The sequence below is a fragment of the Macrotis lagotis genome, chromosome 5 (genome assembly GCF_037893015.1).
Source record: "Macrotis lagotis isolate mMagLag1 chromosome 5, bilby.v1.9.chrom.fasta, whole genome shotgun sequence".
Classification (NCBI taxonomy): Eukaryota; Metazoa; Chordata; class Mammalia; order Peramelemorphia; family Peramelidae; genus Macrotis; species Macrotis lagotis.
In genome coordinates, this window is record NC_133662.1 from 120,536,490 (window position 1) to 120,548,963 (window position 12,474).

Here is a 12,474-nt window from a genome sequence, read left to right on the forward strand (position 1 = left end):
ATTTTAAAGAGTATTGGGAATATTTTGCAAGATTAAAATCAACATCAGAGGGTCTCTCTGAATAATCAGAACTGAGGAAGTCCTGTCACTACACCGGGCCATGGGGAAAAGTGGGAACACCTGGGACTTTTTTCTGAGAGAACCAGGCCTTACCTCAAGAAGGCTGTGGCCTTCTCTGGGAACAAGGGCTCATGGGTTCAGGCTGTCCAGACCAACCAAACTGGACAAATAGGTGTCCTGGGCCACCACTCTGGAGCTCTCCCAGCTTGAATGCTGGAGCTTTCTTAGCCCACCCACCTTGTAATTGGAAGTTGAGACTGTTAAACTTTGCATAAGTAGAGGTAGAGCTCTCCTATAAAGAACAGACTTGAAGATAATATTTGGAAGGATGATGGCCCTGGCAATCAGGGAAACTAAGCTCTAGATGAAAGCATAAGAGGGTCGTAGTTCTGAGGGGCTGCTTGATTAAAGAGCTATAAAGAAGCATTGAAAACAAATCTGTCTCCTTTTCAATGTTGTCTAGAGCCAGACCTGCACATAAAAATATAACAACTGTTCTCATTTCCATAGAGCTCACAGTTCTAAAAGAACTATCCTTAAGGCCTACTTGAAAACATTTTTTTCCTTTTTTTTAAATAGATGATGAAACTGAAGCACAGAATGGTCAAAGAACTTCCTTAAAGCAGCACAATTAACAGTTTTGAAGTTCAATGGGAGGAAAAACTGAATTTGGGTTCAAAGCATTTACTTTAAATACTAGTTATGCAATTTTATACCTTAGTTTTCTCATCTATAAAATAATTATGTTGGGCTACATGGTCTCTGGCAGTTAGATGGTTCCATGGATAGATCACTAAGCCTAGAATTAGGAAGATCAACGCTCAACTCCAGTTTCTTTGTGACCTCAAATAAGTCACTTAACTTCTATTTGCCTCAGTTGCCTCATCAGTAAAATGAACTATAGAAAGAAATGGCAAATAACTTCAATAAATTTGCCAATAAAATCCCTCCAAAGGTCATGAATACATGAAAAATGACTAAAATTAAGATTTGCCCTCTTCCTGTGAAATATTAAAGGTGGGCATCTGAATTTGAGCCTTTATCATCCAGGAGCAAGTCTTTTTTTTACATAGTATGCTATAAGGAATATATACTTTAGAATCACTCTTTGTCATGATCTACTGTTAAGAGTTTTTTTATCCTTTTTAATTTGTTAACTCATGTAAAATGCATTTCCAATGTTCACTTGCATGTGAGAAGTGGCATAAAAAGATATCCCTAAGGAAAGGAGTATGGGTCTGTCACAGAGCAAGAATTCAAGGAAACAAATAAGAGAACTCAGCTGGTACATGAACACCTGTGAAATAATAAAAGGATTAGAGTAAGACTCCAGTAAAGCAGGGGGATGTTTTCTGAAGAATTTATACAAACATGTTGATAAAGAGCCCATAGGATGATGAGATTGTGATTTGTATCAGTGGAAAGGAAAATCCCCATCAGTTAAAGCCCAGATTGATCAAAGAATCAACACTTGTGAAGTATAGAGAGAAATCAGATCCTTTTGTTCCAGATTCATTTATAGTTCAATATTACATAAGCTTTGTTCTGAACTCAAACAGCTGTTATCTCTAAAATTGGGATCTGAAGTATTTTATTTTAAAGAGTATTGGGCATATTTTGCAAGGTTAAAATTAAGATGGTTGCACACATAACACTTGGTTATTAAACCCAAGTTTTCTTAATTCCAATACGCATCCCCTTCCTTTAATATGTTGTTCTGTTCTTAAGATTTTTCAGATGTAGATTAAAAAGCTCCAACATCAGAATTTGGTTCAAATATCTAAACTAATGTATTTTGAGAGGGGTTTTCTTTCAAAGTCTAAATAAAATACTAAAGTAAAATTAAATAAGATATTTCAGGCTTGGCTTTTGGCTTTTGATAGTTTTTGAAAATAGTTTCTACACATGTCAGTGCCTACTCAACTGTAAAATTTCTGGGAGTTCACCTCTTATTTCTCTTCCCAAAACCATTACTAAAATTCCACTATACTTAGAGCCTGCCACTTCTAGTTTTCTGTGAGTCTTTGACTTGACTGAACTTCAGCTGGCTTTCACTTTAGTTAAAGGCAATTCCTACCAGCAAAAGGCAAAATTTGAATATGCTCAATTAGAAATATTCATTCTTGGTCAATGACATTGTTTCCTTAACTACAGTCACTACCAAATCTGAGAAAGCAAAAGAGACTATTTCTGAATACAAACACCTCCCTACTGCAAACAGATCATCAGATTTCTGCTTAGCAGACAAACAACATTCCTACCTCGTTTTTATGAAAACATGGATGGGATTCGAAACATTTTAAGATTCCCCACTACTCAGAAAAAAATGATATTGATTACAGCTTTATATCTTTGCTAACATTAGGAAGAGAATAGCTCTTCTGAATATGCCCAACTGGCACTGAAAGCTTTGCAAAGTGATTGGTCTTTCTCCTTGCCCTCACCTGAGTATTACTGATCATTGGGTACTTTTTTGAATAGCAGAATGTGGAGACTCTTCACAGGCTGTTGTGTCAGCCCCAGAAAAATCTTCCCTAAGGGAAAGAGCTGCCATTTCTTTTAGGTCTTTGGTCAAATCACTCTGAATGCCCTGGTGGCCTCTATGATGTGGCTTTCTGTGGTTTTGCTCAATTGGACCTTTTATGAATGTGAAATAGATGGGACCTAGAATCCACAATTCCTGAAGACAATTTGCCAAGGACAAGTCATCTTAGTGCTAGCAAGAACTTCATAAAGTAGCTTGTGCCAAAACAATTATGTCCTCTGCAGATACCCAGGAACTGAAGCTAACTCTGCAACCCCAATCTCAGGGAAAGTTAAAAACAACTTGATTCTCTTCTCAGTTTCTAGGTTAAGTGAACTAATTCATTCTCCTTGCAGCTGATGTTTCGTCTTTCTTAATATCTCATTTGAGTCTCAGGGTCATGGAAATTACATAGAAATGTCATCAAGTTATAGCAAAAAGACATATTCTTGTGAAGATTTTAGTGGGGCAGATGACCCAGTGGCAATTGCAATTTGCTGTTTGGATTATATCTTTTCCATTTCTAAGTAGTCTCAATACAGTTTTCAACTATTAAAATTTAAAATGCCCATGCACCTATAGCAACCTCTCTATGTTTATTGGATTAATTACACTTAACTGTGGCAAGAATTAGTACTAATGACAGAGCTTATAATTGGAACCTTCTGACTTTTAGCTATACATTTCATTTTAAAAGCTAGCTTCCCAGAAAAAGTTTATCTGGAGTTTGTTCAGTTATTGACATGGAGTTGAGCCAAATGAGAAGTCAGCTTTCCAAAGTTGCATCAGATCTCTTACTCTGAATACTTTTAGTTTAAACTGTTAATTTCAATAACAGAGAAAACCATAGAACCATTATTTAACATTCCTTGAATAAGCTGATATCCTGATATTGTTTTAAATATAGGAAACAAGGGTTATTTAAATAGCCTCCAATGAAAGGAAATCATAGTCTTTAGGGAAATGTTTTATGTCGAAACACTTCCAAGTTTTATGCCAGGATAGCAGCATTGGGAAACAAGAAATTTGAAATGTTGCCTGATGATCCAGAAAAATGAGTTTGTTAACCTAATGATTTTAGGCTTCTCCCTTCACATAGAGAAAACTGAAGAGGGAGTTGAAAGTAAATGAGAACAAGCATATGAGAACAGCCTGCACCAAGTCATTAGCAGCTGGGCAGGTGAGGAAAGGCCGCTTACTAAACGTTGGAATTGAGCTGAGTCTTGAAAAAGTCAAGACTGTACAATTTTGACTCTGTACAATTCAGTTTTTAAGATCACAATGCCTCTTATGAAAAGGTAAATATTCTAAGTTAATTATTTTTTATTGACAAATTAGTATGTCGAGTCCATGAAATTTGTAGCAAATTTTTAATCAAATTGTTTATATAAACATAAAATATTTATTTTCACTTCTCTCACCTCTATCTTCACTTGGCATATATTTATATTTATTTAACAGGTTTTTAATTTGTATTGATAAAAATTTGCAAATATCATTTCTGTAGGGTGATTATCTAATTTGCTATTAATGGCTCACAACTTCATTTAATTTCTCATTTCAGGGACAAAGAGGATCTTGTCAACAGTCAATAAATATTTCTTAACCACTTCGTACATGTTAAACCCTTTGTTAAGTGCTGAGGAAACAAAGAAAAGCATAAGACAGTTGTTCCCTATTCTCAAAGAAGTTATATTGTAATGGAATAAGGCAACATGAAAAATAAACTAGAAAAGGGAAGGGGAAAATTTAGGAAGAGGGGTTGGGCATTTTTGATTGCTAACCTCTCTGCACCCTCAGGCAACTCTTTAAGACAATTCAGATAGAAATGAGTATTGATCTACATAGGTGGAAGAATGTGCTTTGAGATCTATACAAAAAAATAAAAATTCCATATTGTCCTGCTTATTCTTTAAATCTCAGCTCACATTCTTCCTACTTTATGAAGCCTTACCTGACTTCCCTAATCCTCCTACTTGTATTGTTAATTCTCTAAGGTACCTGGGTAGTATAGCAGATAGAACACTTTGTCTAGAGTCAGGAAGACATAAGTTCCAATTTGACTTCAGACATGATTTAGGTGTGTGACTCCAGGCAAATCACTTAACCTCTGTTTTCCTCAGTTTCCTCTTCTGTAAAGTGAGGTTAACCTTCTGGGTTATATGAGAATCAAGTGAAATAATAATTGCAAAGTGCTTAACACAATATCTGGCACACATTAAGCATTATATAAATTGATAGCTATATTTTAGATAATAGCTGCCTATGTTAATATCTTATGTCCCCTATTAGAATTTATGTTCCTTAAAAGACAGGGATTGTGTCTTACTCAAACTCTGTGTCTTTGCTAAAGTGTAACACATACTAGGGCAAAATAGTATTTTGTTTTGTTTATGATTGGTTAAAAAAAATAGATAAAAGTCTCTTCTCAGAATAAATCCTAGTCTGAGATATTATGTCTCCTTTTATTCCTATATAAAACATGAATGTTGAATTGTGTAATAGTTAGGGGGCCTTTTTACTTCTAACATCTTAGAGTTAGAAAGGAGACCTTTGAGGTGATCTATCTCAATGATCTTTTCTGTAAAATGAGTAGGTGTTCATTAAGGTTCTAGTCAGCTGCATATCTTATACTGGAGTTCTCATTTTATACAGGAGGGAACTAGATTCAGAAGGATCAAGTGAGTTGACTTTAATCCACCTTCATGCCAAGGCATGAAGCTTAGTGCTAATATAGAGTGATTTGGACTTAGCAAATATACTTGGGTAAAAATTATTATGGAAGGAAGGGGGAAATGGCTGAAGCATTGAGACTAAATCCTTAGATGCAGGGTTTGGGGTCCCATAAAAAGGGGGTAGCTTTGTTGCTATCAAAGAAAGGGAAATAAAAGGATTGCTTCTGTTTTCTTTGGGGGGCTAAGTGAAATGTCCTTTCCAGGTCCACATTGTTTTTTGGGGTCAGGAAGTTTGTTTTACTTACAGATTTTTCCCTCCCTGATATTACCCTCCCCTCTTGCCCCCTTTAGACCCATCCTGGTTTGAATACTTAAAAAATTTAATAAAACCCACTATTGGCCATTTGAAGCCTTTTTATTAGCTGTTTCTCCATGTCTTTCAAACTTTTTTCCCCGCATTATTTAATGGCATACTTTTTCTTTTTTTAATTTTATTTTTATTCTAAACTTTTAAATACATAATAAAGTTATCCTGTAATCTTTTTCCATTTTTTTCTTCTCCACCCCCCACAGATATGGCTATCATTAAACAAAAATATGTATATATATATATATATATACATATATATATACACATACATATACATATACATATACATATACACATGTAAAATCATTCTATACATACTTCTATTTTTTTATCTTTCTCTGGATACAGAGAGCAACTTCCTTCATAGGCCTTCATAGTTAACTGGATATTTATAATAGTCTCTCAAAGTTGTTAAAATAATATTATTGAATATTGTTGTTACTGTTTACAATCTTCTTTTGGTTCTGCTCATTTTGCTCTTTCTTATTTTTGTGCAAAACTATCCATGTTTCTGTAAGATCATTGAGCTCCAGTGGTGCCATCAGAACATAGTACTTATAAAACTCAGCATACTCTACAGACCAGTCATACTAGTCTATTTGGGGTTCTTCACAAGTAGTTCTGCATCCCCTTTATCTATGTGATTGCCTTCTAGAGTGAAGTCAAGGACCACAATATATCTGAAGGCTTTTCTGGTTCCCCTAGGGGCTGGCATCATCTAAATTAAAATTGTTCTCATCTTGCATGTATCATAAATTTGCATATGTGTGGTTGGACCATTTCCCCCATTTCTCAACCCTCTCATTAGAAATCCCTATTGTAACAGTCTGTTAACAATCTTCCTGTCTATTTTTTTTTTGCTCCCAACTACCTTCCACATTGCTGTGAAAGGACTCAAAGGAGGAATGATAAAAAAAAGGAAAAGGGTGACAATGAAGAACAAGAAGTAAACCAGTCGCTTCTTCACTGCCAAGATATTGGGGGACATAAAAATCTAGTATCTACATAGGACCTTGAAGTATGCAAAGCACTTTACCTGCATTTACTCATGTATTCCCACAACAACCCTATGACAGTAGATGATTCTATTATTCCCTTTTTAATGTTTATCCTTCATTTTCAAAGAAGGCCATAACATCAGGGAGGTGATGCCATGACAAGCATGTGAACTGAGTTTTTAGTGAGGGGTTGCTGTGCTAAGTCATCAACTTCACTTTCTCTTTCTTCTGGGCCATCTGGATCCAGTGGCCAGATATGAATCAGGATGACTGGAGATGTCCTGGATGCGAGGCAATCAGGGTTAAATAACTTGCCACAGCTAGCGAGAGTCAAGTATCTGAAGTCAAATTCAAACTCTCATCCTCCTGACTCCAAGACCAATGCTCTATCCACTGCATCACCTAGGCTGTCCCATTTTACAGATGAGGAAATTACCCAAGGTTATTTGTCCAGGGTCACCCAAAGAGTGAGTCTCCAGATTGGGTTTTGAACACATATACTCCTGATTTCAAGCCCATTTCTCTATCCACCTTACCATTTGGCTACCTAGAAATGATACACTAGTTCTGAAAAGGATGCCATGAATCCAGTAATGACCTTTAAGAACTCAATAAATTTATTTAAACCATATACTAACTCTTAATTTATATTGTTAGACATTCATGTATTCACTGAGGCAGCAAATAGTAGTGGAGTAGTGTTGAACCTGAAGTCATTAGATTCTGTTTGTCTCAGTTTATCTATCTATAATATGGAAAGAATAATAAGCACTTATATTACAGAGTTGTTGTGAAGATAAAAAAATGAATAATTAAGGTATTTTGCAATCCTTAAAGTACTAGATAAATGTTAGATTGTATTATCATTTTCCTTATTACTTATTATTCACTCTCTCCTATAGTCTTTATTTTTTTTTTAGGTTTTTGCAAGGCAATGGGGTTAAGTGGCTTGCCCATAAGTGTCTAAGGCCGGATTTGAACTTAGGTACTCCTGACTCCAGGGCAGGTGCTCTATCCACTGCACCACCTAGCCACTCTCCTATAGTCTTTAAATGTGACAGATTTAAGTTCCGAGCATCTAAATTTCATAAGAAATTTCCATTATAAACTGAAGGTTCCTATTTTCAATTTCACTTTCACGTTCTTTAGTGTCTTTCCTAAATCCTGAATTTTAAAGTATTTATTACTTCAGTCAATCAACTAGCATTTATTAAGCATCTACTGTGTGCTAACTACTATGCTAAGTGGTGAGGATACAAAGAGAGGCAAATAACAATATCCAAGAAAAAAGTCAAACTCCCAAATACAACAGCTTCTGTTTTGAAAAGAGCTCACAGTGTTGTTCAATTGTGCCTGATTCTTTGTGATCCTATTTGGATTTTTTTTATTAGAGTGGTTTACCTTTTCCTTATTCAGCTCATTTTACAGATGAGGAAACTGAGGTAGAGTTAAGTACCTTATCCAGAATCAGGCAACTACTAAGTATCTGATGCTGAATTTAAACTCAGATCTTCCTAACTCCAGTCCAAGGGCTCTATTTACTGTACCACCCAGCCACCCATAAACATCTAAGTACAGACAAAATATATTCAGGATAAAATGAATGAAATTGCATGTAGCTATTTACTAACTGATAATACAAAGGGCAAGGAGATGGGATCAAAGCACATGCCCCCTCTTCTTAGAGGCTGGTTTGATGCTGGTATGTGACACTGGTGTGTGTAATAAAAATACACTAAAGAAAATGTTCAGAGACTGGTCTGAGCAAAGGAAAATTTTTTTATTTACTTTTCTCAAGAAAAGGGCAGGCAAACTCAAAGACACACGAAGATAGTGTCTTAAGAGAGCTACACTGAAAACACAGCAAGCTTGGTTTATAAAGATTCTAAGGGCAATTTCCCCACTCTAGCTCCCTTCTCTTTTAGCCCATTGGCTGTATTTCAGAGGGTACAGTCTATTCACAGAAATCTACCCCAGCAACAGACACAGAGAAAGAAATGTAATATTTTCAAAACATTTGGGGGGATGACCTATTACTGGACCCTCTTAGTTTAGAGGTCCTGATGGCCTTCATAATTGTTTTGACAAGGAAAAAGTAGAATTCTCATGGTCAGTGCCTAAATTAGTAAAACAGTTTGATTACAAAAGCAGGATGAAGATTTTTCTTGACATAAACACTTCTTTAATCCTGAGAGGACTTCACCGGAAATTATCCCATTCATTGGTATTAGATACATATGTAGAAGACTAGCAAGATTGGAAACAATGGGTCCACTTAAATTAACTCAGAACAAATTTCAAAAGTATAAATACAGTTTCCTCTCATTTAAAGTCAAGGAAACTGAGGTGTTAAGTGACTCAACCATGATCACAGAACTAGTGCATTTCAATACCAGGATTTGAACCTCTGTGCCTGAGTTTCTTCTTATGAGAGGAAAGGACTAGACTGAAATTCCTTCTAACTGAAATATTCTATGATTCTATGAAATATAAAAATAACATCAATATCAAAAGAGAAATTGTGATAAAATATAGATCTAGTTTATTAATAAAATTAACATTTATGTAAAAAAATTTGATATCAAAATCTCTGGGCCTTGGTTGCCTCATTCGTGAAATGAGGTTCCTTTCAACTTTAAATCTTCATTCTTAGGATCCTTGATGATATTTCCTTGTTAAGAAGTGTTGTTAAACTAGTATTATGGAGAATTACTTCAACCTTTTCATCTCAATTAGAAGCAGGTTGTTAAGAAGCAATTTTATTGTCAACATATTTATGCAGCGAACTATAATGTGTGTCATTGATCTGATGCACTGTTGAAATCTTCTTCCATTTATCAGCACTTGGAATTTTCACACCCATTAACCCTTCATTTTCAAAAAAATACTTGACATTCCTTTCTGCCAGTTTAGTGGCATATTCCTGTGATTCAGTCTTTAACATCTCATTTTCCTCTTTCTTATAGATTTTCATGAACTTCAACTGGAGAAAACTCATTGGAGATGTGCAAGAGGTATAGAGCTTCACAGTCGTGAACAAAAACATGGTGAAAGCTACCAATATCCAACCTGCAAACTTTGGGAAAGAGCTGGGTTACAATTTAGCAACAACAAAGATGATGAGAATGACACAGTGATGCTGATAATGATGAAAGAAAAGGAAAATATCCCCTTCCTCCCCACAAAAATGAGTATTGCTTTTTCATTCTTCATGAAGCTGAGGAAATTACACCCTGAAAAAATGAAATGGGCTTAATTTAGGCTAGGAATCATTAATGATATGACTTTGGAAAGGTCAATCATTTTCCTAGGAATAGCAAGGTTCCAAAGAAGGGACTTAAACCATACACCCTGAATGGAAAATCAAAACCTAAGCAGTTCTTCTAGGTAAAGGAAAATAGAACTTAGTTTTGTTTATTCTAGGGGACAGCTAGGTGGTGCAGTAGATAGAGTACCAGCCCTGGAGTCAGGAGAACCTGAGTTCAGATTTTACTTCAGACACTTAATAATTACCTATGTGAACTTGTGCAAGTTCATTAACCCCATTGCCTTAAATAAAATTTAAAAAAAAAAGGTTTGTTCATTCTAGTCTTTCATTTTAATTAATATCATTTTGCATAGTGGAAGGAAGATTTTAAAAAATGGAACTTTAAGGATAAACTCTAATTAGTCATGTCAAGTCTTTCATGTAGAGAAACTTGGACTTCACTTAGCAAATGTTCTTTTAATCTCTATTTTTGTCTTTGTATCAACATTGCTTAGCAGGTGCTTAATAAATGCTTTTTGATTACTTTACTAAACACATTTTCTGCTAAACTTGTTGAGAAATACAAAATTTAACAAAGTCACAGTCCCTGTCCAGGGTGATATGCAAATATAATTATTGATGTAACCAGGTTTCCACTGAAACCCAAGACTCTCACTGACCAAACCTTGAATGCTTACATACATTAGAGAGATGAAAAGCAAAGCCTGAGTAATGAAGATCCAGTCTATTCTAGGCCAGGCTTCCATGAGGAGGTAGCATTTAAACTCAACAGGTTAATGAAGAAGAGGAAATGCATTTTTTAAAAACTGATCATCTAGGGGTGGCTAGGTGGCACAGTGGATAGAGCACAGGCCCTGGAGTCAGGAGGACATGAGTTCAAATCTGACCTCAGACACTTAATAATTACCTAGCTGTGTGGCCTTGGGCAAGTCACTTAACCCTATTAGCCTTGCAAAAACCTAAAAAAAAATTGGTTATCTAGAAAGATTCCCTCAATCAACCAACTGGCAAGCATTTTTAAGTTCCTAAAATGTAACAAAAGCATGGTGCAAAAGCTGCTGTGTATACAAAGACAAAAATCCCTGACTTCTAGAAACCTACTTTCCACAGATGATAAGGTGGAGGAACAATGTCTACACCTTCCAGTGAGTAGTCTATACAAAAAGAAGTTACAAAGTAATGTGGACAGAAAGAGGAAGGCATTAATTAGTCTCCAAATATCCTAAGTTTCTGGATTCCAATTTGGACCTTCTCTGAGTTCCACTGTTTCTCTGCCAATAGAGTTAGTTACAAACTCTCCTATATCTCCACCTATTTCCTTTTCTCTGCCCCAACCCCCACCCCAACTAATAAAAATCACTTTATTTTCTCCCTGAGTCTTTACCTGGGATTGAGCCTGGAAGTCCTGCAAGAACACTTTGACTTCCTCAGACCTTTCTTTCTGGCAAGGCATCTTCACCACTTCCTCAGTACAGTTGGACTTCTGATCCAGACATAAGCGCTTTTGCATCCACAAGCTCCCACTGGCCGCACACTCATAGTAATTACCTCCAAGCAGTGCCACTGCAATCCAGGTGACAGGTGCCACAGCAGCAGCCAAGGTGATTTGACTGCACATCCCCATCCTGTTGCAGCATGTGTTGCAGCATGTGTTGCCACATGTGTTGCAGCATGGGTCTCCCTCCTTCAAGGCACAGCAGCCAGTCACCACCTGCCCTGCATCAGAGCTCAGCAGGTAGCCCAGAAGGAAGAGCACCAGGGCTGGGACTAGAAAGAAGACAAGGGAATAGGGCAAGTTCCAGACAGCACTGCAGGGGCATTGGAACACCACATTGGAGAAGAGGCTCTCCCCACCAGCTGTCAGCAGGCTCAACATGCCCATGCCCAAGACCCTGTGGTGTTTGATGCACAGATCCAGCAAATGAGCAAACTTTTCCATGGCTTTTCTCTCTTGCCTTGCTCCTCTCCTTGGAGTGATCAAGCAGATCTACTTCCTCAGCTTATTGTAGCCCAAGAAGTGAGCCAGAGACCAAGCTATTGAAACTGGAGATTTATTACCAATGACTATGCAGTCCAGAGAACAAGGTTTTTATAGTAGGGGGGGGGGTATTGTAAGTAAGCAGGATACAGAAGCAGAGATAGCAGTTAGATATATTTCCTTGTAACATGTTTCCTGTGATATAGGGAGTCAAGTGAAGTTTACTATCTCATGGTCCCAGCTTTATCTGGGGAAGCAGGAGACAGTTTTGGGAGGAAGCAGGAATTTTGCAGCAAAAAGGATTAGGTTTGTGAGTCTCAGACAAATTTATGCTATATCTCATGACCCCCTGGAGTCAACCATTTGGGTCCTGTCAGAATGTTCTCAGACCCTAAGGTGCCTAGTCAAATTTATATTTCTGAGGAGTTTCTCAGGGCCCAGAAAAATGTCAAGGACCCCTTTTATACAGCAATTACACAAATATTAATATTGTACTTCAAGCTGAATCTCGATTTTATGACTAGGGAAAGGGAATAGGGGAGGGCAGGTGTTTTTAAGGGTAGGGGATGATGTAGAAATTCCACTGTTTTACAAAAGAGGT

General features: G+C 36.7%; 1 protein-coding gene and 1 pseudogene across 1 annotated transcript; one reads left to right on the top strand and one right to left on the bottom strand.

The window, feature by feature from the left end:
* Positions 1 to 2,338: 2,338 nt before the first annotated feature.
* Positions 2,339 to 2,891, top strand: LOC141489361 (calcium homeostasis modulator protein 5 pseudogene; annotated as a pseudogene).
* A 4,958-nt stretch (positions 2,892 to 7,849) lies between these two features.
* LOC141489855 (calcium homeostasis modulator protein 6-like) lies at positions 7,850 to 11,871 on the bottom strand. Its single transcript, XM_074190235.1, has 2 exons — positions 11,280 to 11,871; positions 7,850 to 9,703 (listed from the first exon to the last, which is right to left on the bottom strand). The coding sequence occupies exons 1-2, from the start codon at positions 11,832 to 11,834 to the stop codon at positions 9,374 to 9,376; spliced, it is 885 nt and encodes a 294-aa protein (XP_074046336.1). The 5' UTR covers positions 11,835 to 11,871; the 3' UTR covers positions 7,850 to 9,373.
* Between the last annotated feature and the right edge of the window lie 603 nt (positions 11,872 to 12,474).

Coding starts and splice junctions, on each gene's coding strand:
- LOC141489855 (XM_074190235.1), bottom strand. CDS start 11,834: ATGGAAAAGTTTGCTCATTTGCTGGATCTGTGCATCAAACACCACAGG. Junction 9,704..11,279: donor ACTTCCAGGCTCAATCCCAG/GTAAAGACTCAG, acceptor TCTTTCCCAAAG/TTTGCAGGTTGGATATTGGT.